This window comes from Ixodes scapularis, unplaced genomic scaffold (genome assembly GCF_016920785.2).
Source record: "Ixodes scapularis isolate PalLabHiFi unplaced genomic scaffold, ASM1692078v2 PGA_scaffold0__279_contigs__length_252992795, whole genome shotgun sequence".
NCBI classification, from domain to species: Eukaryota; Metazoa; Arthropoda; class Arachnida; order Ixodida; family Ixodidae; genus Ixodes; species Ixodes scapularis.
Window position 1 is genome coordinate 61,381,335 of NW_024609835.1, and position 24,829 is coordinate 61,406,163.

Consider the following 24,829-nt stretch of genomic DNA (forward strand, 5'->3'; position numbering starts at 1 on the left):
GCGGCACTAACGGCACGTGTTCTACACACGAGCGAAGTTAATCATGAGATTAAAGATACTTGTCGATAAAAGATGTGCATCACCGTAGCCCACCTGCCTCTTCGTCGGAATACTCGTGAACGGTGTCCAAGTACGTCTCAATTATCGGCCTCTTCTGCGGAGGTCCGAGGAAGCAGTGGAATTCATGCTGGACATACAAGCGAACCGCGTCGTCGCTGCTACTAGAGCCTCTGCTGCTGAAGGAGCTGCTCCAGCAACTGGGCGGCAAAATGTCATCAAGCAGCTGGAGTAGTAAAAGTGGGCGACAGTTCGCGAGCGGCCATTATGAATTCTTTTGAAGTGAGATGCACGGCGAGAAAGCTCACTGGACAGAAGCTCACCGGACAAAAGCTCAACCATTTTTTCAGACCCAGACAAAAGCTCACCAGGAGAAAATTGCATATTGGTCACGAGTGCGGACAACTTAGGGGCATATATGCGACACGAAAATGCTAGGAGTACATTAAATCTGTCTGGCGCATGGTTTGTTGACTAGAATGGAAACAAGTTTATTTATCGATTGGTAAGGAGCGAATGCAGTTCCCTGCTACCCCCAGCTGTCTTGGTAGATCTGGGTGTACCTGGAACCTCTCACAAATATTTTTGAGACGATTCGGCAGGCGCAGGGTGGTTTTTCGCACCCGATTCACTGGTGGCTCACCTCTCCGGGCTTGTGTCAATGCCGCGGCAACGAGCGCCTGATCTTGCTGTAGGCATTCAATCAGCTTCCAGACGCTTGGATGGGCGTGGCCGACGAGCTTCTGGAGCCCTGCGTTCCATCCTTGGAAGGTGTACGTCCAGCCTTTACCCTGAAGAGTGGCGTCGTACATATTCCACGGTTCTGGAGAAAAACTCCGGTCGTCGTCGGTGCACAGTCTGGCAAAGGAAAGAATTTGCTCTGGGTGCCGCCGTAGAAGGGGCACGGAAGGGGCCGTTGTCATACGTGCAATCAAGTAGTACAGCAGGTTGCCGATGTCACCGGTATACTTCTCCCAGATGTAGGTTAGTCCTTCGAACACAAGCTGTGGTGAAAGCAACGCCAGCCTATCTAAAATCCCGCGCAGCTGTCTAAAGTGGTCATCTGTCTTGTACTTGTTCAAAGAGCCCTACCCCGTTCCTTCAAAATATTTTTAAACATTTGCAACTCAATGGTTTGTACATTATAGTTTTGCTTCAGTTTCCCTTTCACATCACCTTAGATAATCCTTGATTTCAATTACGTTCACGATGCACAATGAAGGAAACAATATAATTTTTTTAGCCATTCACTTCAAATAGTAACCTGAACCCCCAAAAAACGGATGCATTAGTAAGGAAGAGCGTTACACAAGCACAATGAAAAAGTGAGGTCACCGAAGAGTGACTTCGCTTCTTCGGTCGCTCTTCAGGTTAAAAACATGGCTTTACGAAGTTTCCTCGGCCTGGCACAAGGATGCTCCTGCGTACCTTGAGTCAATCAAGCTTGATCTTATCAGCTCCACTCAATTTCGGTGACATAAATTTTTTTCTTAAATCGTTGCTTCTCCGCCTCTAACGGCTTATCTTTCGACTTTGCATGGGATGGGGTACCAGTTCTCCTAAAAATGGTGCAATGTCCATCACGTCCACACTTTATCCCAGCCCGTGTTTCGTCCTGGTAGCCAAAACAAATTAGGTGAGCTTTTGTCCGGGTCTGAAAAAACAGGTGAGCTTTTGTCCGGTGAGCTCCTGTCCAGTTGCCGACAAGGCTGGCACCCGGTCGAGTCCGCCGAAATTGGCGGAGCGACTTTTTTCAAATCCGGATCGGGATCTGGAGTGGGAGTTGACCCAAAATAATGAGTAGAACACGTCTGTCTCGATCCCGATCGTCCAGTGAAATAGGCGCACTTCCGAAAAGTCGATACCGGCGCACTCCAAAATGTCCCGTGGAATTCGTTATTAGAAAAGCATTGAGGGGGGGCAACTGACAAGGTTAACCTACTGGGCTTTGGCAATTAATTTATACTTGCCACAGCTGCTTCGTGTGTCAAATTAATTTACACACACAGGATATCCCTTTTCAGAGAAGAGTTTCACAACTAAGTTGTTTGAATAACATTGAACATTATCCCAAAATGTCAAGAAATCAAATCAATATTTGTTTTACCCTAACCTTATAACTTCATACTTTGCATCCTGGCTATCACTTTTTGCCCTCCATTGTACTGAAGTCTGCTGTTACATGTGAGATGCTGTGATCTGCATGTAGAATCGGACTGAGCTCAAAATAAACTTTACAGACAGTACTCCATAAATTTTTGCTTGACGTTTTATGTTCAATTAAAAATGTATAATCTTCACTGACAATTGTTTTGTTCTTTTTTGTGTGCAGGTAGCCATCAAGATCATAGACAAGACACACCTGGATGAAGAAAACTTGAAAAAGATCTTCAGGGAAGTTCAAATCATGAAGCTCCTACATCATCCTCATATCATTAGGCTATATCAGGTTTGTCAATATTTCTTACATGGGTGGAAAGTTGTTCCCACTTTGTTTTCTGTATGCAATTGTAAGGTACAATTATATATAGATATATATACATACTTTATAATTTAGTCTGTATTGTTAAGATCACATTTAAATTACATTTCAAAGCTCTTTTTACTCATTCTTTATTCAACACTTGTATGTCCTCCCTCGTCTGCTTTTGCTTTGAATATCCACCAAGTCCGTGCACCCCCCGCACTGTTTCCTTTCCTTCGAGAGTCACCCTGGCAGTAAGACTGACTGTCTCACTCATCTAACAATACATGGAATCTTTTTATGGGCTCTGAGCCTCTAATGGTACTTAAGGTTAGTGTTATCAGTACTGTTCTTTTTCTTTTAGTTTTAGTGGATATGTTTCACAATTGATTTTTGTCGCTAAGTTCTAAAAGAATACTTTCCTTTGGTGCTTTGGTTGATTTTTTTTGGAACTCTTTAATTTTGAAATCCTTCTTAATGCTCACTTGAGTGCATACTGCAAAAGACATTTGGCTTGTGGGATTCAACTTCGGTTGGTGATTGGTCATCTTGAGCATTGTTAGCCTTAAAGTGACTTAGTTCAATGTGTTTGTAGGTGCCCTACAGCAAAAAGAGTATTGGGAAGCAGGGGCCCTAATCTGGACAATTGGCAAAGAAGTCGGCGAGAATTCCGGCGGCTCTGATTGTCAGGCGCCAAGGTCAAGTGCGGCGTTGGCCAATCACAGCCGCCAGATTTCTCGCCAGTTGTCAAAATGCTCCTTTTAAAGTCAGAAAGATCTTTATAGCTCTTACTGGATCTCTAGTGTTAGCCTCTATGCTGAGCTGCTAAAAATCAGGTGAATTATAAATGAAAGTGTGCCAAATTGTATGTTTAGAGGCAGTTGATTTTGCAGGCAATATGTTTAGTATCATTTTTAGCTAACATAGCGCACAGTTTTCCCTACATGGAACATTCATGTAAGAGCATCTTCCCTATTATACACTTCTAATTCATTTTGTTCCACAACCCTCATAGCTTAATTTCTAGCACTTTTTTTTTTCTTTTATAAAAGGCCTGCTTTTGCTTTTCTTCAGACTAGTATATTCCTTTGTTCCCCAGAAAAATCATCTTTAGTGCGATTTGTCCAAATCACACTAATCAAAGTAAAAAGCACAAATAATAGACAAGTGTTTCGACAAAATCCACTGTTTATTTTGCTGAAAAATTATGAGATTTACATACACGTGGACCACTTGAAACCTACATATATATATTTCATTTTCAGTTAAATGGAAATCTGTCAGCTTAACTTTTTGCTTGTCATGGTCTCTGACCATTCTTACGTTATGCCTTTACTACTTCTAAATGACCACGGAAGTGTTCTGCATTGCCCTTTTTGGGGAGAAAGTGGCAACTGACCCCTTTGGCCTGAAAGCCCCAAAAATTCAAACCACTGTTTTGTGCCCGTGTCTTCTCTTTTGCTGAGGGTGCACTTTGAAGACAATATGGCATAGGTCGGGGGATATACTCTCTGCCCCAATGACTTCATCAATTCTTTTTTTTTAAAGGGACGGTGCAACAATCTGCGGACTTTGGCTAATTAATTGCGGGAATTGATCCCGGCCGCATATAAAACAAAGGACCGAAAACTATTCTTTCCTGCTTGCCCTAGTTTTCATTAAAAAAAGTAAAAGAAAATTGGTATCTCTGGCACCCCTCAACTCAACATTGAAGCGGCACCAGCTTCGCCTGCGACTTCATTCGGAGTGGCGTTGGTTTCCGGTTGGGTTCTTCTGGCTCCCGTTTCCCCAGCGCTCGCCGGCTCGCCAGGCTCGCCGCTCTCCCGCTCTCCCGCCGATTCCCGACCAACATGGCGGCATGGGCGGACGGCCTGAGCGACGTCGAGCGCAAGATGCTTGCGATGCGGCGGGCAGTCAAAGTCGAAGTCGAGGTCGAGACACCAGGAACAATAACAATACCACGATACTACGGACCACGACCAACGCACTCCGTCGAGCGAGGGAAAGACAAAACGTCCGGGTTGCTCGTGTAGCCGCCGTAGGCGCCTCGGGCGTCGACGGATGACGGCGACGGCAGGTTTTGTTGACTTGCAGTAGATGGCGCCACAAATAATTCATACCCTTTTAGCGGCAATATTAGGCTTTTGAAGCGTTTCTGCATGCCTAAACAACAAGATTTTTTAAACTTAACCTTAAATCAAGCTTACAATTGCCTAACACTATCACTTACAAAAACCACTCCGAATGACGTCACACCACAGGTTCCATTTGCGGCCACCATGTGGCCGCAGGTTGGGAAAAAAAGTGTTTTTTATTTTACGATTACGCAACGAAATAGAGGTATTTCAGGGTATGGTGGCACTTTTTCTCTTACTTATGCCGAAGTAAACAATATAAAAAATACAAGCTGCACATTCGTTCAATGTTAAAATCATTGCACCGCCCCTTTAATGTTTTTGTTGATCTTTTGGAAAAAAAACCATGTCACATTTGTTCCCATAGCTGACCGTGGGCTGTGGATTTCTATATTGATGTGGACAGAATTTGAACGGGGAATGGTCAGCCCCCAAGTGGTGTGCCCAAATAGTGGGTATCATATTGCTGGGGTCTATGTTAATAAGTCATGGCTGTATTTTCAATGTCCCGACTCTTATTTACACTGTGTTTTACCAGCACTATTTGAAGAAAGCTTCATGTTAAAAGTAAACAACAAAAGTACTTAAAAGTGCTATCTGACTCCTGAGAATTTTGTCTCTGCAGAAAAGGAGGAAATTAGTTCAGCATGGTAGTTTCTACGTTGCTTCAGTGGACTATAGATTCAAGAAGCTGCAACATTATGTGGTGTCACAGATTTAATTGACCCTAGATGTCTAATAAAATGAGACTAGACATGTCAAATCCAATTCATGCATGCTTCGATAGTTAAAGGTGCCAGTCCTGCCCAATAAACCATTCACTTGTTTCCACAGCCCATGAATGAAACACATATCACGGAATGATGACATACCTATCTTCAGAAGCTAGACCCAATAGTGAAGGCCAGATGCAAAATTTTTGGCCTTTTTGAGTAAAAGCTAGAAGCAATTCCTTGGCTGATTTTGAGCCAGAGGACTGAATCTTCCATCAGCTGTGGATTTGAACTGGCTGTTTCATTCACATTGTCACTTCTAGATGGTATAGACCTTTTCCGCAAGGACGCCGCCATCTTGAATTGTCGTCACTTCCAGTATGGGCGAAAACATAACTTTGCCGTCGCCACGCCAATAGAAGACATTTAGGATATAAGCCTAACCGTTACACATTCTCGTTTTGGCTCCCCTCTATTTTTTTACTGGTTAGAGATTGAAACGTTTTACTATTTTGTCGTCGCCCATACTGGTAGTGACTACAATTCAAGATGGCGGCGCCCCTGTACAAAATGTCTATATTCACTGTAATTTGCACATGAGGGTGGCTTGCATAGAGATGATGACTGACGCTCTCTCTTTGTACTAATGTGTTTGAAGCGTTCAGTGTTCTCTGGAACATGTTTTCATTTGCTTGGGGCCAAAAATACATGAGGTTAGAAGTAAGTGTTCTTTGTTGGCCCTGGCTTGGATATGATTCATATATAAGAATGTTTTTGTAACATATATGCTGTTTCAACCGTTTTTCATTTTTGTTGCAGGTAATGGAAACGGACAAAATGATTTACTTGGTTACAGAATATGCAGACAGGGGAGAAATTTTTGGTGAGTGGTTCTTCAATTCAGGCATTTGATCCTTAGACAGAGTGGTTCTTTTTTTGTCTTTTCTTTTTTTTTTTATCTAGTACGGTACATTAAAAACAAAATGGACACTGGAAATGAAGAAATTATTTCTGCGTGATAACATTATCGAATGTGACCTTTACAAACATTGTGAAAGACTGGCCCAACTTGGGGTGCAGTGTCCTTTGGGCATTATGTGCTCTTTGTCGTCTTAGTGTCACACGTTCGCACAGCTGCGGGGGCTAGTGAAATTCACCATGGGTAGCTCGAAGGATTTTAATTTCTAACATCTAACAACTCACCTGGCCTATATGAATCATGGGCTGCAAATCTCCAATTGAAACATGCCAGCTAAAAATAGTTAAAAGCTTAGTTGGCAAATTTTAGTTAATTCAGCCACTCGTTTTCTCTGTATGCCCTGACGACTGTCACGTTCAATATTGTTTTTCTGCAGGAATAATTTCTTTACTTCCAGTGTCCATTTTGTTTTGAATGTTTTCTTCCTTAGAAAGCCACCCTGTATATATATACATTGTTAATTTTCTATGTAATTTTATATTTGAAGTGGAGTGACAAATGTCTGTAATCAGTAGTACTTTCCCATTTTTCATATTGTTTGTTGCTCCGTTTGTGGGTCGGTCTGTTTAGGACAACCATCTGACACCCTGAAAAAGTGAAACGGGATTCTTTCTGTGTGGATAGTTGGCATGTCATACTTTTTTAGGCATTATTTTAGAAATTCAAGTGTTTCTTAGCAAACTCTGTACCAAAGTTTTAGAATCCTCACCCAGTGTGTAGTCTGCAGAGGAAAGAAAATTTCGCCTAAAAATCAAAAATATTTTTTTAGATAGTTCACACCCGGTATGTAGTTGGTACCTGGTGTGTACCCAGCACGTAAAATATTAATGTACACAGCGCACGTTGAAAAACACCTCCTTTACTGACGCAAAATGGAATTTGTACAATACAAAAATTATCATTAACATACTCTGTAATTTACAGAATTTTCCATGTCTTGTCATAATCTCGTCACGTCTCATTATAATCACAAAATCTCGTTACGTCTTGTTGAAAAAAAGGCATACCCTTTTATTGCACCTGTAGATGGTCTGCACGACGTGAAATTTTAACTTTTAAGCACTACAGAGTATAGTCCGGAAATTATGGTAGTCAATTTCGAAAAAAAAACATGGACTCTTTCATTTTTTGCTTGCTCCAGTCCACTTCTAAAAGCTACACATCTCCATTAATTGCCCACCAATCCTGCCGAACTCAACAGAATGTGCGACCCCCTTTTCTTTCGCGTCATGATGTCCCGCCGTTACAGGTCTGTCCGGCCTCTGTCGTTGTTTCCGCAGTGCGGGAGTGTTTCTGTCCGACTGAACAGTGTGCCTTCCGCCCGTGCTCGGTGCTCACGCCTGTGGCTGTCTCTGGCAGATCATCTGGTAGCCTCGGGCCCCATGCCGGAAGACATAGCGAGGCAGAAGTTCATGCAGATTGTGAGTGCCGTTCACTACTGCCACGAGAGGCACGTGGTTCACAGGGACCTCAAGGCCGAGAACCTTCTGCTTGACAGTGAGATGAACATCAAGATAGCAGGTGAGTGCCCCTCTTCCTTTTATTTTTCTTAATGGAAACTTTTTGTTTTGCTTCTGAGTGGTAAATTTCTGGACAGTTTCTCTTTCGTGAGCAGCCCATACCAATTCCATCCCGCAATTATCATATCGGTAGTTTGTTTTCCACACGGCGCGACACTGTTAGTGCGAACACGACATTGGCACTTTTTTAGGATTGTACTTCGAAAGCATATTAGCTTGCAGCAAAATTTACCTCTCAGTTAAGTGGCCCATACGAGTACTTCCCACCACACCAGAAGTTTGAATGACAGACTTTCGATTATAAAAGAAACTGCCGATTGCAATTGTTTCCACTTGCAGCATCGTACTCTGTATGTAAGTGTGGGATTAAGGTTTATCGACATTTAGTTCTCTCAATCTGGTACATATAAATCAATATCTTTCTTTTTCTATAATGACGAGCAATTTTTTGTTTTCTGTATTTTTTAAGCTACTGAACTTGGGCAGGTATTAGCAAATAGGCTGCAATGCTGTGTGACAGCACCAACCTAGGATTGAGCCTGTATTCTGTTCCTTCACCCTGCGAAGATTTCGGCTTCAGCAACCATTTTGAGCCTGGAAAGAAGTTGTCCACGTGGTGTGGCAGTCCTCCCTATGCAGCCCCTGAACTTTTTGAAGGCAAGCAGTATGATGGCCCAAAGGCTGATATTTGGGTGAGTACAATCTCTTGCACAGCTCCCTCACTGGTCCACACATTTGTGTTTGACTGTGCTCGTGTGCTTTGCATTCTATTTTTAACCGCTTACGGGCAAACACAGTGGCACACTGCTGCCATCTGCGGGGTCACCTCCGAACTTCATATAACTACTAGACTGAAGGTGTTGCTGTATTTCCGAGATCAAATCTTCGCACTATCAATGAGAGTGACAGAACAAAGCGTAAAAAATTATAAGAATATATGCGCTGATCAAAAGGATTCCAGGGCTAATAATAAATGGTGGCAGTGTGTCATATCATTGGAAGTGATTACAAGCAAAAGCAATGCTTTCAAGCAGTCAAATACAAGTGTGTGAACCAGCTTTTTCTCGTAAGCTGTCCCGCAAAATGCTTTTGTCTGGCAGAAGACCCTTTCCCAGTTGTTCTCCATTTCTTCCCATACTCTTCCTTTATTCTTTCCGGGAAAGGATGGTTTTTGGCAGTTTGCACCTAGGGCTGGTCTGGGACCCGATTCCTTCCGAAAGAAGGATTGGTTTCCTCGTCTATGGAATGGAAAGAAGGAATTGAAGAGTGGTCTTCCTTCTTTCTGGTTGCGCGTTGGGCTTGAACATTAAGGTGGCAATTGCATCCTGCCAACTTTCCCGATTTTTCTTTAGAAATACACGAGTTAAACCCATATTTTATGATTGTACAAAGGGATTCTGCGAAGAATAGGTCTCTTGAGACATTATGCCGCACTTGCAGTGAAAAATATCTAACCTCATAGATTGCATGAGGGTCTGCTTTGTCCGGATCTTCAGTTACGTCAGGAACTTGCCGCTGTTCAGTATGCCTGATTATCAGTAATTGGTGCTTACGATGAGCAAAGATTGTTCCTGTAGGGACTAGGCTCATGCACTCTGAGCACAAATATTTTATGACCTAGGACTACGCTGTCAAAGCGCCTGTCATGCAAGCACTCGAGTTGCATGCCGCTCTTTCCTCAACCACCAAATTGACGGTTGCCTCTAATTGTCTGCATCTCTTTTTGGAAATAAAATATTTTAAATAAAAAGTGAAGCGTTGGACTGTGGGAACAACGTTGTATGTCAGCAAAATAGTTGCCCCCTGGCTTTGCTTGAGGGCCTTTTCAAATATGCTCCTATGCAATTGCACTGCTGAGTATATTTTTTTTCCTTAGTTGAAAATTTGCCATCTAGTCTTTTTGCACCAATTCTCACCCTGGGCTGCTACTTCTGCGTGAATCAATTCCATGCATAGGGACATGCACACCTCACAGAGCGACAGGTATACAAGTGCCTGAATATTAAGCCAAAATAACACAAATATCTGTAAGTGATAACTCTTCGTAGTACTTGGGCATAAAAAATTGTTGCCACCCCTTGCACAATCAACTGCTGTGCTTTATACTTGCACACTTTTTTTGTCCTTACGTTGCATGCAACTTAAGTTTTAAATAAGGAAAACAAAATATATTCTGATGATTTCCTTTTTTTTTTCCTGCCAGCAGATTTTATAAATTTTGATCTCCAAGGGTTGGCAGGTGTGCTATACTTTTCTTTCACATGCTGTTCTTCATGAACAAAGGGTACAGAAGTTAAAGGTAATTCCGGTACATTTTCTTGATTTTAGGGTTACGACTATCTTTAGTGAGGAGTCCCTGTGCTACAAGGTGTAATTTTTTTACAATGCCTTGTGTAGTTCTGAAGATATCCTATCTCAAAGTTTTGTTTCGGCAAGTCTATGGTAAAACCGAAACTACCGGAAAATGATGGAAATCCTTGATCAGTTGCATGGTCCTCGTGTGACACAAAGTTTGTATTGCAATACCGCAAAACACACGACTAGCCTAGTTTCAGGAGCAGTTTTGATAGGTCAAATAAGGTGCTACAGCTGTTTTACTGCTTTGCTTTATAGATATCAAACATCTGTAGCAAATATTAATACACATTCATAAAGTGGCTGGCTGAAAAGTGAGTTCACCAGGATGAACACAGACTCAGCACAGGTTCAGAACGAACCCCCACTTATTTTCAGAGAAGATTTAAAATCTTGTGGTGTACAATGCACGTTGCAGAAGCCTTGTGGAAGATAATTGTAAGCTCGTGCTGAGCAGGAACGAACTGAACTATGGCTGCCAGTGAATGCCACCTTCTGCACCACGATGTGCTTGAGCAAGCACAGACTCAATAATCTCTGTGCGCGATCGCTGAGGAGCACTTACAAACTATGGCCGTTGAAACATAATATAACAAGCAGAAATGTAAGTGAAATCATTTCATCATTTTTGATATATGAACCGGGTTTGTTATGCCATCACCGGTCCTTTTCAACTACTATAGTACAATCTTGCATGACCTGCTGCACATTAGAAAAATACCCATGCACGTAGTCTCTCTTGGACCACTCAGAAAAACTGTAAATCAAAAAAAGCAGAAACAAAAAAAAAAAAAAAAAAAAAATTTCGCAAAGAATTAAATTTGCAATGTGATGCCGACTGGGATGTTTCTCATGCTCACTGAAGCACCATACAAGGATGGTAGGAACCCGAAGGTTTTATTCTACATCAGCTGCCCGGTTTGCCATGGCTCATTCAGTCACTCCAGCGCTCGCAGCACGTGCATGATGCCAGAGCTGGTCGTCATTGTCCGGCTCACTCGTGGAGCCCGTGGCATAGTTCTGCTACACATCTCTTTCCCCCTTTGAAATTCAAGCTAGCCGGCGTACTCCTCTTTCGCGTCTACGGTCGGGGCCTCGCTGGGTCATTTGCCAGCTCCGCTTCCAACAGCTAGGTCACTGGAGCTGCCGGCGCTGTCTACTAGTAGCTGTTGTTGGCTATCTGCCCTCTCGTCAGCCTTTGTTCGACCGTCAGCCTGTTGTGGGTGGCTGTCCCGTTCCTGCTTGTGTGGCATTTTTCTAGTGCCTTGCTTTCACAGCTGATCAAAGTGCCGCCGTTGTTACCCACCTGGTAACAATGGCAGCACCCTCCCTGGTGTAGATACCGCAGTATACACACGTCACCAGGCGTGTGTTCCCAGAGCGAGTAGTACTGATCCATTGGTTGAGGACTCTTTGTCGTTTGGCTCTTTGTCACCTGGAAAGTAGCCTCTTAGTTTCGTCCTTGGTTGAAATACCAGCAACATTTCTGCTGTCGACTTGCCTTTCTTGATTGGAGCAGATCAGGAACATGTCTTCCTTGTTCTTCTTTAGACCTTCTTTAATGGTGCGAACTAACGGTTCCACTAGCCCATTTGATTGTGGACGATAAGGTGCGGTTGTCATATGACACATATGTTGTTTTTTTCTAAATCGAGCCAACGCTGCATTTGAAAACTGGGAGCCATATCGTCTGATACAAGGGTTTCAGGCAGGCCGAAACAAGCAAAGGTTCCCCTGGGGGCATCAATGGTGGTGCCCGTTATTGCAGTCTTCAGTGGTACAGCCTCAGTCCACTTCGTATCCGAATCGACCAGCACAATATGTTACCATGTCTCCATCGATAGGGCCCGCAAAATCCATATGCAGGCGGTACCAGGGTTCGTTAGTCTCTGGCCTCTGACGGTACCTGTACTGTGGCCATCGGCCAACACTGCACGCATTGCAGGCAGTTTTTTACAAGTATCTCAAATGTTTTAATCTAAATCCGGGTACCACAAAATTATCCGGGCCAGACTCTTCATTGCTGTGTTACTGGGAAAAGTATTGTGAAACTCCTTCAGTATGAATGATCTTGCCGCTTCTGGTAAGACCCCGCAATGACCCCTGTAGATGGCGTCCCAGGTGAAAATCCATTCACTTGCAGATGGATTATGGAACTGATCCCAGTTGAATCCAGCTGGAAGCGAAACTATCCAGCTGGACCCAGCTGAATTGTCTCATTTCCGGCTGGATCCAACTGGGATCAATTGCATAATCCATCTGCAAGTGGACTGATTTTCTTCTGGGGTCGTGGCTAATTGTGAGCTCGTTTCTGCGAGCGAAGTAAGGCAAGAAAGGCTGCTGATTTGTGCCAAAATACAGTAGCCACCCACATTGAATTCATTCTTTCCCCTGCCAAAGAATCTTGTCCTGGTTGGTCAGGGCCGTCAACTGCTGGGCTGATAAAATCTGGTCGTCTAGGTCCTGAGTGTACAGCACGTATTCCATGAGCTCTGTACTGCTGTTATCCTCTTGTCCTGGCAGCAGCAAGCGACTAAGTGCGTCGGCATTAGCATTCTGCTTTCCCTTCTGATACTGGATGTCGTATTGCTACGCTGAGAGAAGTAGTGCCCAGCTTCGGACTCTGGCTGCCACTATTTGGGGTATTGACCGCTCCGGATGAAACAACGCCGTTAGTGGCTTGTCGTCTGTTACCAGTGTGAAGCGGTTGCCGAAGAGATAATCTCCAAATTTTGAAACTCCGAAGACCAAGGCCAGAGCCTCCTTTTCAAGTTGCGAATGATTGCATTCTGCTGATGTCAGGGTCCTTGAAAGGAACACCATCAGGAAATCCCTTCTATTGATGCGATGCGAGATCATCAGTTCACATCGCATCACATTACACTCAGTGTCACATTACGTTTAAATGTTTTGTTAGATCATTTTCCAACATCACTCTCCAACCTTTCGTTGCGGACCTCAGTGACTGGCTCTCCTTGTGCTCTCTGGGAAAGTGGGTACACAGCAACATTTTAGTACTGCATGCGTTTGTAGGTTCTTAGTCTTGTATTCGGCAGTTAATTACGCAGTGTTGTTCGCACAACCTTTTCGGAGATTTTATGCCTGGGCAAGAGGTTATGGGTAGACTTCACCCTGCCTATAAGGAGCAGTTTGGTCACCATCTATTGCACAACTTGTACCGCTGCGATATGGAAGCATCGGTTTTTAATGTATCTAAAGCTTCCACTGGCCACCATAGTGGATAAGAATGCTTCAGCAATTCAAGCTTTATCATGCTATTGGCAAAGGTGTGAATTGCAACTTTTTTCGTTGCTCGTTTTTGTGGCCAAGCAGATGGCCTAGCTCAAGTAAAAACCTGTAATTTTTTAATACGGAAGCATTAGCTGTCCCATGGAGCAAACCGACGTCATCAGCTTTGAATTAAGCCACGCCAAATGGCCCTTCCCCTGTTCCAATGTCGTCTGTAGTAGAAATCTGATGGATAGGCTCCTATTGGCTGGCTCGCGTCATCAAAGAGCAAGGCTGTCATTGAATTTCGTGTGGTGTAGTTCCAAAAAAGGCCACCAGAGAAGCCCTCTCCATGGTGGTGAAGTGCATGCAGTGGCCCGGCCGCCGGTAAGAGAGAGTGGTGGTCGGCGGTGGTGGCAGAACCCATTCGGGCAAGCTCCGGAGCGGGTGTACGGCCGAGCGCGGCGCGGCCTGTTCACGAGAACGCACGCTGGGCCGTCGGCCGGTGAAACGCGGCCGTCCGTACCTCTACACTGCAGGCGAACTAAGGGAGCAGAAGAACGGCATTCCTACTTTCATATTCGTAAGAACTCTTAAGATGTGCTCAGGTGTCCTCTGACTTTTTTTTAGTAAGGCTTGTAGTGAAATCAATGTACAAGCATGGCCTCGCCATAAGTGTGGAGCATCTTTTCTTGGCCTCGCCAAGTGCCCTTTTCTCTGGATGTTGCTTCACTGCAAAAGAACAAAAAGGAATAGTCTTTACAGGGACTCTTATAACCATGGCTCTTGAACCTTTTGAAATTTCCTAATGCAAGGACTAGTTCGGTTGTAATGCATGTGCAGAGTATTTCAGGCTTTCTCCTCTCTATTCAACTCCCAACTTCATTTTTGTACTCTAACTATTCCTAATGGCTGCAGATTTGATTTGTGAAATCTTATTGTTTCGGTGAACATTTGAGGAAATTACTGTTTCCTTCACTTTTCTTTTTCAGAGCATGGGTGTCGTCCTGTACGTTCTTGTGTGCGGTGCCCTACCGTTTGACGGAAAGACGTTGCAAAGCCTTCGAACCAGTGTTCTCTCTGGGAAGTTCAGGGTTCCTTACTTTATGACGACGGGTGAGTCATAATTGACTTTCTCTTAGATTGTTTTGCAACAAAACGTGCAGCTACGAAGTACTGGTCATAGGTCAATCAAGCTCCCTCTGTGAATGCTGGTAGTACAATGGTGCTTGAAACACGTCTCCAACTGATATGTTTACCATGCCTTCATTTGTGGTTCCATAATTTCCACCAGATGATGTTGCGTGCGTCATGCCGTTGCCTGCCGCGATCCCTGCAGTGACAGAGCAGCGGAGGTGTATGCTGCAGGTGCCCGTTCCATCGCAGCTTGTGCTACAATCGGACAGCAGACTGAAAGTAAATCGGACGAGATGAGATGCTATGGTCGACGGCGACACTTGCACTCGCTCGTCTGTTTGGCGAAACCTCTGCAATCAAGCGCCGGGATCGCGACATGGGGCAGCATGACACGGTGATGCCTGCGATGTAATTTGTTGCCACTCTGGGCCCACTTTTGACGCATGGGTGCTGTAGGATGCTGAACTGCCGCTTGGAGACGTGTTCCCGGCACCTGTTCCAGGTACTCTTTAAGATGAGCGGTAACACATCTCAAAATAATTGATTCGCGACCACTTCAGCTATGATCGGTGGCCGCAAATGTTGGTGCACTGCTGTTCAGATCACAAGTCGAGCGGAAGCTAGCGCTGCAGAACCAGGGGTCCTGGGTTCAAAGCCCACTCCTGCTCGTTTCGATCTGGATGAGCATTGTACCAGTGGCATAGCCAGGGAAAGGTGTTTCCCCCCCCCTTGAAATCCAGCCGGACTTATAATATACACATGCATTTTGGCCCCTGCATCCCCTGTCATGGACATTCCGTATTACTGGCTATGTCCCAGCATTGTACAGGTGTGTGGTCGTGCATCTGAGTGGTGTCACGTGTTAAAGACCCCAGATAGCAGTGGTACTGGACTGCCAAAATTCCTCATCTAGAGCGGAGGCGCCAGATGCTCAATGGGGCCGACTAACTTCTCGCTGTCTGAACGAGCATGCAGCACAGTTTATTGCTTCAGCATTCTCGGTTGCCACTTGCCCTGAAGGATCGGCCGCACGGGGTGTGCAGAATGCGAGCAGCTGATCCGCCAGATGCTGGTGGTGGACCCCGAGAAGCGGTGGACGGTGCGTCAGGTGGTGCAGCACAAGTGGATGCGCCAGGGGGCCCCCTACCCGGAGTTCGAGCGCCTCATGGAGCGCTGCGGGAAGGCCCCCTCTGCCTCGGAGGATGGGGAGATGGTCGACGCCATTGTGCTTCAGCACATGCTCCAGCTGCCGCACATTACCAGGGAACAGATCGAGCAGGTGGGCAGTAGCTCTCATGTGTGCTGCATGCTTCGCACTGGGCCTCCAGCTAACCCTTCTACTGCTAACTTATAATAATAATAATAATATTATAATACAAAAATACTTTATTGCACACTTCTTTTATTGATAAGTTAGGCCTTAATAATTGGATTGTTTATTTAGTAGCTTTGATATTGCAGTTATAGTTATAGAATTGTGTGGCAACAATGAGCAATATCAGCAAAAAGGTTGTTTTGGCTGTTGTTCTGCCGAAACCTGTCTCCTCTGTTGTGTTGGACCGAACCAGGCTTGAAGCCACGGCGAGGAGTCTGTCACAGGAATCAGGCAATACAGTTGGAATTCCGGGCTGATTCTCCGTCAAAAGCGAGGGAAGACGATGCGGCAGTGTGATGGTCTTTATATAGGGCTAAGCACCACTAGAAAAAAAAAAGTAACACAGAAGGCATACTGCGTTCGGTGGTGATGGTTATCAGTTCTGCCTGAAGACACAGGATATAGCTACACATTCGTGTGACAAGCGACAAGGTAACTGTCCAACTTTGGAAAAAAAATCAGAATTTATGAATTATTTGCTTCAGCCACCGCTTTTGCTACTGACCTTTGTTCGAGAAAGTAGCTCGAAGGTTAATTTTATTCTGTTTTAAATTAGTAACTTCAGTTGAATTCTGGGAAGCCATGTGGAGAATATTTTGTCGAAAGGTTTGGCTTTGCGACATGTCTGCTTCCTTACTGAGGCAAGCATTACCATCTTTGTTTCATCAATCATCTTTAGTTTATATTTGGCTTCCCTGTGGTCCTTTGGATCTTGGTTCTCTTTTTATATGAGGACCAAAAGAGGCATGCTCTTGTAATGTGTAACTATACTAGTTATCACCTCAAAAGAGAAGCAAGTCCTGTGCATTGTTCAAACACTGCACAAAGTAGTTCTTGCGGAGATTTGATTACCAGAGAAAAAAGTTTCCATTAAAGGGACACTGACAGGGTATTTATGCTCGCCGAGGTTTTTAGTTGTACGTGACATATGAGAGCTCAACTACCCAGAACAGAATTTGCGGCTCGAAATTCGGTTTCTTTCCGCCCGAAAACCGCCGATCAAGAACTGGCCGGTTCGAGTCTCGCTCACTCTCTTTTCCGCGGTCACGGGCCGTTTTCTAAGGTATCGATGCGACCACCAAATTTAATCAAAGTCGTGGGTCACTGAAGGCACACACTCAATATTAAAAATAGAAAAAAATATGAAACCCATTTCTTGTGGCTTCTAAAAAGCTGCAAATACGTTGATTGAAAAAAAAGTTTCACAGACAACCGGAAGCATTCTGTGCGTGCGTCGTTTCGCGTATCGTAGGACTCGCAGGGACGCGATGGCAGCGGACGACGGGCGTGGGACCTCTATTTCAGAACTGTAAAATAGAAAAAAATATGAAACCCATTTCTTGTGGCTTCTAAAAAGCTGCAAATACGTTGATTGAAAAAAAAGTTTCACAGACAACCGGAAGCATTCTGTGCGTGCGTCGTTTCGCGTATCGTAGGACTCGCAGGGACGCGATGGCAGCGGACGACGGGCGTGGGACCTCTATTTCAGAACTGTCGTTCGCGGTACTAGAGAATTTTGTCTGCCTTTAAAAGAGAAATTTGGGACTGATCAAAAGAATTGGTCTTCATCCCGTACGACACGCCCGACCACCAAGCCGATTCGCACGAAGACGTCACCGAGCCGTCGCTCCCTTCTCGTGGCTGAAGACACCGCTCGCGCAAACGTCAAGCACGACGTGTCTACTTCGAGTTGAATACGCACGCGTACGATTTCTTTACAAGGTGAGAATGTCGCCAATGCGGGGTGCATCCCGACTTCGACCCACCCGGGAGTGCTTTTGCGAAAGAAAACTCGGTAGCAAACTTTTTATCGGCTGAATTAGTACTAAGGAAAGAGATCCCTAGTTTCCATATGCCCCAGTAGCTTAGTGGGAAAGACATCCGCTTTACACGCCGTAGGATGGGGTTCGATCCCCCGTGGATCTTTTTTTTTTTTTTTTTTTCATATGTTTTTCGATGTATACATTTCTTTTTTTTTTTACAATTATCACTGAAGAAACAAAAAAAAAATAAGAAACAAATGTTGTGGACGACACGTCGCTGAATTAAATGGTATGGGATTTCCTTTTTGACACCTGCGAACTCAATGTAATCACTTTCCACAAAATGCAAGGAGCATATAAATCAGGTAACGTCCGCTTTCCGAGGTGCCCGTAAATGGTCTACAGGAATTGCAGCCAGCCATTGGTCCCGATCCCGTTGATCTTTCGGAAACTCTGTCGCACAATGCCACTTCTGTTTCGGACGCAGGACATGTGAGCCAGCTCTTCACGCAACATCTTGGGTGTATTCTTTTCGGAGCCGATCAAAATTCACCACGGGCACTCACTACCCATCTCCAACACCTCAATATACAAAACAACTCATCTTAGAGTACAGAACAACGAGCGGAACATACATAACTGCAGAAGAATCCCACGGCGAACAGCTTCCGTACGCCGCATGTCGTCTGCTACCGGGAAGGAGAAAAAAAAAAAAAAAAAACGCACGGTCAGGTTAGCCACGTGACTTCCGCCACTCGCTCTCTTCTCTCCACTTCTCCGACCTCCGTCGGGTTTCGGTTTCGGTTTCGAGCAGTTGCGTCTTTTGGCTTTATTAAAAAAATACGCTACTCTGTTGCAAAATATTAATTGGGTAGTCCTCCGACATCATAATAAAGCGCCTGGCAAAAAATTAAAAAAAAATTTGGGGGGGTGTCAGTGTCCCTTTAACAGAGGTTTATAGGGCAATCTGCATATAATGAGTTCCCTGCAGTTCTCCAGACGTCTTTATGAATAGGGATTAGTCAAGATGTGGTTTGACTGCTTTTAACTTAAAATTATTACTCTATAGTAGCCATGCATAAACATTCCATTTTTTTTTATTTTTTTTATTAGGCACGTGCATACAGTGGATTTTGAATCCAAAGCGAATAGTGGTCTTGGCCAAATATTCGCCTTTCACTACTGCGCGCCATCCTTAAACGTAAACCTAGCTGAACTGGTGAAGGTTGTTCTCGAGCTTCCAGTTCATCCAACTATAGGTATACACTATAGAGTGTGGCATCAGAAACTCCAATGCCTACATTGTGATGGCAAATAAATGATGCATTTAAAATAAGATTAAACCTGTAGAGATGTCCAGCTATACCTTATCGAGGGGACTTATAAATTTTACTACTTTATGAAAATGCCTCTTCTTACATCTCCAATGTGAGAAAAGAAAAGGCAATCATGAATGATAGACACAGGTTTCAGGACATTTCTGCTAACATATATTCTTGCATAATAGCCACAGTTTAATTTTTGAAATTTACATTCAGTGTAAATATCAAGTCCCAAAGTTTAAGTTTTTTTTTTAATATACCAGCTGCACGTATGCACCATCCATTTTTGAAAGTGTGCTAATCTCCTAAGCACACAGTGGCAATATTTATTCTTTTCTAAATGTTGATTGCGGCAAATTAGCCTCGTTGAGTTTGTTTCTTATCAAGCTCCGGTGCACTGCGGAGAAGCAACATCTGCGGAAGCGGGCTCGGCAGGTGTTGCTTCTCTGCGGTGCACTGGTGTTCGGTAAGAAGTGTGCCACCGCAATCAACACTTAGAAAAATTTAAATATTGCAGTTCATCTCGAAGTAAATATTGAATAGGATATTATTCGAAACTACTTTTAGAAAATTTAATATTTGCATAACACTATTGAATATGTTTTCACTTATGGAGAAACATAATTTGAAGTTTACATAACTGTGCTGTCAATGTAAGCTCCCCCAGTGCCAGTGTACAAACAGTTCTGTTGCAGAAACTTCAAGTCCTAATCTACAGGCCCTGCATGGCTGAGTCATCTTAGCTGTCAGCAGGAAGGGTAATTCTTGCTACTCTGTTCCCAGTCTGTGCAGGAGAAGCGTTTTGACCACTACAGTGCCATCTACCACCTGCTGTATGACAAGCTGCAGAACCAGCAGAAGAGGGCTCTGCTACCACAAAACTTGCCCCTGACTGCACAGCCCCAACGCAAGTCCAGCATCACCACTGGCATTGGTGAGCCCCCCTCGCACTCCAAGTGATTGTCTGCATCTTTTTGGCCGTGCTGGCATTGCAAGTTTACATCGCGCAATTTCTGGGTCTAGGAACATCAGGTTAATGTTAAATACCGAACATGCACCTATGTCACATTAAGTGCTCACACCATACTTCGAAGCGTTTGAAACATGAGCAAAGGCCTCAAACGCCCACCCCAGCAAACATCTGAGCCCACCGAGCTAACTCAGATGCTCCTTTGCGTCAGCAGCTTCAGCAAGCACACTCGAGTAAAGTAGTGAAGCTTTACGGGCATGTACCGGCGCGAGGTGGTAAAGCTTGATTGCTTTATATGGGATCCGTCGGACATCTATATTGCTCCTTTTGTCACGAATGGCAGAGGACGAGGAAGGAGTAGACTTGGAAAACAAAAGGTCTAATGTGACGACTTTGTGCCATAATACAAATGCAGTAACTCACGTCGCAGGTGTCGCTCTCTACGTAACAACAGGATCGATTGCTGGCATATGACCGACGCAATGCAGCATGCTAGGGTTGCTTTTATACATTCTCTAGGTTCAGGAAGGTTCTACCTAGGAAATGCGATAAGTACCGAGAATGAACTAAAACTTTCTAGTACTTTGCTGGAAAGTTTTAGTTCATTCTCGGTAGTATCGCATTAATAATAAAATGAAAAACTGGGCTAGTGGGTGTTAAACCTGCACACTCTGCGTGGGAGCCGCATACACTGCCGACTTGGCCACATGCGGCGCTATACCACTTTGCCGGACCAAACAAGAGCCAAGCAGGGGCCTGCCCTGCCACATGCCCGTTCTGCTATTTCGTTCTTGAACCTAACAGGTGCCCAACCCATTTTTCGGGATAATATTGAACTTTTTGGTAGGTGCTTGCTCGATACTTTATGGTAGATCCCACTCTTCAGAATGGGCAAATCTTTAAAACGCTCCTGGTCAACAGTGCTTGGGATTGGGCCTGTTGGTTTTTCATGCTATGACTAACTCCACTGCAAAGTAGGGTTACCAACCGTCCCGGATTTTGCGGGACTGTCCCGGCTTTTCATGAAGTGTCCCGAGTCCCGCATCGTCCCTGTCGGGACAGCTATATGTCCCGGATTTGGTCCAGACCGTCCACTTAGCAATTTTTATATGTGAACCAACGCACGACGCACGCCCAACAACGCGCATCACGCAGCATAGCACGAATCGCACGAAGGAATGCTGCGGCGGCTAGCGTTGGCTGTGAGAGGCTTTAGTCACTTGGCAAGCCGGAAATTGGAGCGTAACTGGCGCTGCTGGTGCCGCGGCCGATTGCGCTCGCTATCATCATCATTGTATAAACCCCTTTATGTCTCCTTTGTCCGTCGTCTTGTACTTTCTTCACAGTGGCCCGTGGCTGTCATAGGAAGTTCGGAACATGTGCTCTTGAGCTCTTGTGTGAACATTTGATGCCGGAGGCCCGGAACAGTACGACGATGTTTAGTCCACAGGACCACGAGGCGAGTGCCAGAATCGGTGGAAGTTCCGAAGAAGAAAACGAACCGTGGAGCAGCTGCTCTGCGACTCCGAAAACCGCAAAAAGGGTTAAAAGGCAATTCGCTTTCAACGACGAGTGGTTGGCGGACACGGTGTTTAAGCAGTGGCTAGCCAAAGGAGAAACAGCAGGCATGGCAAGATGCAAGGTATGTCCATCTGAATTTTCGGTGAAAAGCGAAGGCATTGGCGCCATAAGAAGGCATATGCAGTCAAGCAAGCACAAGGGCTCCGTTCACGCGAAAAACAAGAATGAGTGCATCGCAAACTTTTTCGTTGCTAAGAATTCCTCTCAAGAGAAGATGACTACAGCTGCTGAAGTCAGCTTTGCCTACCACGGAGCTGTTCACCACCACAGCTACCTGTCCACAGACTGCACTTTGAAGTTGACAAGTAAGGTTTTCGCAGACTCTAAGCCCAGTAGTAAAATACACTGTGGCCGCACGAAGTGCGAGAGCATTGTGGAGAGTGTACTCGTTCCACATTCCGTCGAGACTCTCTTGAATGACATCCGTGACCACAAGGCATTTTCAATTGCCACTGACGCCTCAAACAAAGGCAACATCAAGTGTTTTCCAGTATTACTAAGATACTTCTCGAAAGAGCGTGGCGTTTTGGAAGGTCTGCTTGACTTCTATGCTGACCATGACGAGACAGCTGATGGAGTCACAAATCGTCTGATGGCTGTACTTTTGAAGAACTCACTGCGGATTGAAGACGTCTCTGCATATTCAGCTGACAATGCTTCGGTAAACTATGGAAGACATCATTTGGTGTTTGAGAACCTGAAGTTGTCTAACCCTCATCTGATCCCAGCCAACTGTAACTGTCACGTCCTGCACAACATGGCCAAATTCTTATGCAGGCTTTTGAGATATGATGTGGACAGCCTGGTCATTAAAGTCTACAATGAGTTTTCCTCATCAGCAAAGAAGGTAGAAGAACTCAAGAGTTGCTTTGAGCTCATCGACGAAGACGAGTATAGCAGTCTTCTGAGGCACCTTCCAATCAGGTGGTTGTCACTATTTCCTGCTCTTGACAGGCTGATCAAAAACTGGAAGGCTGTACGTGTTTATTTCCTGTCGCACGGAGAGGACGAGACAAATCCCCTCATTTGGAAGTTCATCTTCAACCAAGAAAACGAGCTCTCCAGTGACAATGACATCTCTCTGCCAATGTGCTACATGTACTTCTTGCATCATTTCATGTACTTGGTTCTGACCAACATCAAGAGGCTTGAGAGCCAGTCCACTCACTCCACCGACCTTTATGAAATCATGAATTCCATGAGAACAAGCCTGAAGACGAGAGCCAGTGATAAGTTCTATGGTTTCAAGGTGCACCAGGCTCTAAAAATGCTGACGCAGCACGAGCGAAACACATTCTGCACTGATGCTGCGAGGGTGTATGAGCGAAGTGTTCAGTATCTGGAGAAATGGTTTTCATTTGACAGTTCTCCACTGATGGCACTTTCGGTGCTCGGCTTAAAACGGGAGTTCACTTTTGACGAACTCATGCGTGCTGTCGATGCGACAGGACTGAAACTCGATGGTGACCATCTCTATGAGGAGTTTGACATTCTCCGCACTGCAACGCCTAATTTATTAGCGCAAGATCAACCGGCTGACTTGAAGTGGGTAGAGTCTTTCAAGAGCTGTGATGCACCAAACCTCCTCAAGCTTGGGGAATTTGTGCTTTCTATCCCCGTCAGCAACGCCCCCGTGGAGAGGGTATTCTCAGTTATGAAGAGTCTGTAGAGAGACGACAGAAACCGTATGCGTGTTGAACTTGTACAGACAGAGCTGCAAGTAACGCTGAACTTGCGCCTGAAGTGCGACAACTTCTATGACTACGTCATTAAGCAAGAGGAAGTGTTACGAGCAGCAAGAAGTCAGGAGAAGTACTGGTTCAAGAGGGCACAACAATAAAGAAACGATGGAGTTATATGCAAGTGAAACTGAGATGTCACATTAATAAAGAACCGACTTTGCTTGTTTTTATGTGTTTCTTCCTCCCCCCCCCCCCCCCCCGTCCCGACTTCCCTCATGGAGGAGTTGGTAACCCTACTGCAAAGGATTGCAAATAGTACCATAATCACCCTGGGACAATAGGTGCAAAGTAACAACTGTTCATATTTAACCCCACACAAAAGCAGGGGAAAAAAATTTCAAAAATAAGAAAGGGAAAGGAAGGGAGAGAAACGCGAAACAGATGAAGAATGAAGGACTGTTTTGCAGTTTCCATCATCCACGACACTTAAACCTACACCATTGTCATGCACACACATGCCTCAGTGACAATAACGTAGGTTCAGGGGCGGACGCAGGTATTTTCAGAGGGAGGGTTAGCGTATTATATGTTTGAACCCCCTCCCTTCCTAGATTTTTACACATGCAGAATTCGAGAGGGGGGTTAGGACACCCGGACCCCTCTCTGAATCTATCACTGCATAGGTTTAAACGTTTTTGATGACGGAAATCGCAAAACAATTTTTCATTCTTTATTTATGTTTTTCACTTCTTTCCTTCTTTTTCCTCTTTTCATGTTTTTCTTTCATTTTTGTGTGAAAGGAAAAATAAACTGTTGTCAGTTTGAACTTATTTCTGTATGTTGAGTTTCAGTGTCGTTATTTGTAATCCTTTGCAGTGCAGTTTATTTAAGGGTCCTGATTAAAACTGTCCCAATAGTAGATTGTGACCGTTCAGACATCAGTGTGTTCCAATTTCCTGAACTGAGCCCCAATAATGTGCTAGAGCAGAAGGTGTATTCGGGTTTCCAAGATCCAAACAAAATGGTCCCGGTCTAGACGGTCACAACCTTTGATTGGAAGCATTTTGTTTGGATCCCAGAAACCCCAGTACCTTCTGCTCTAGAACATAATTGGGGCTCAGTGCAGGTAACCAGTACGCAATGATGCCAGCACTCAGGAGATCACTATATGAATGGTTTCTGTTGCCTGTTCTAGGCATTCTAGCATATCTGTTTTTAGATTCTAGCATATTAGCCATTTGGGCCATGTTGCCCGACAGGCGCGCGAGCAAAATGCAAGGAACTTAAGGCATTGGATTCATATTAGCAGTGTTACGTGCTGGTCAGAATGCTGTTAACTACTGTTCTTTCTGGCTCTGTGACTTCCCAGTGGAGAAGAGTCCCCAGCCTGTAGATGGGGATGCAGAACAGCAGCAGCAAAACCTCGTTCCCAGCCCAGTGCTGACTGTGAGCCCCATGCCTGAGCTGCACCCCATGCTGATGGGAGACCAGTCTCTAGAAAAGGTCAGTCCATCTCCACTGCTGTATCCAACAAGCCCCTAGGCACGC

General features: G+C 44.8%; 1 protein-coding gene across 1 annotated transcript in view; it reads left to right on the forward strand.

Moving 5' to 3' along the window:
• The window catches only part of LOC8041086 (serine/threonine-protein kinase SIK3), an 89,503-nt gene that overhangs the window by 48,863 nt on the left and 15,811 nt on the right, over positions 1–24,829 (forward strand). The window contains exons 2-9 of the mRNA XM_042288687.1: positions 2,390–2,506; positions 6,189–6,252; positions 7,708–7,869; positions 8,436–8,560; positions 14,444–14,567; positions 15,632–15,867; positions 19,832–19,982; positions 24,651–24,784. Of these exons, the coding sequence (XP_042144621.1) occupies positions 2,390–2,506; positions 6,189–6,252; positions 7,708–7,869; positions 8,436–8,560; positions 14,444–14,567; positions 15,632–15,867; positions 19,832–19,982; positions 24,651–24,784 (1,113 nt within the window). The remainder of the gene's footprint in view (positions 1–2,389; positions 2,507–6,188; positions 6,253–7,707; positions 7,870–8,435; positions 8,561–14,443; positions 14,568–15,631; positions 15,868–19,831; positions 19,983–24,650; positions 24,785–24,829) is intronic.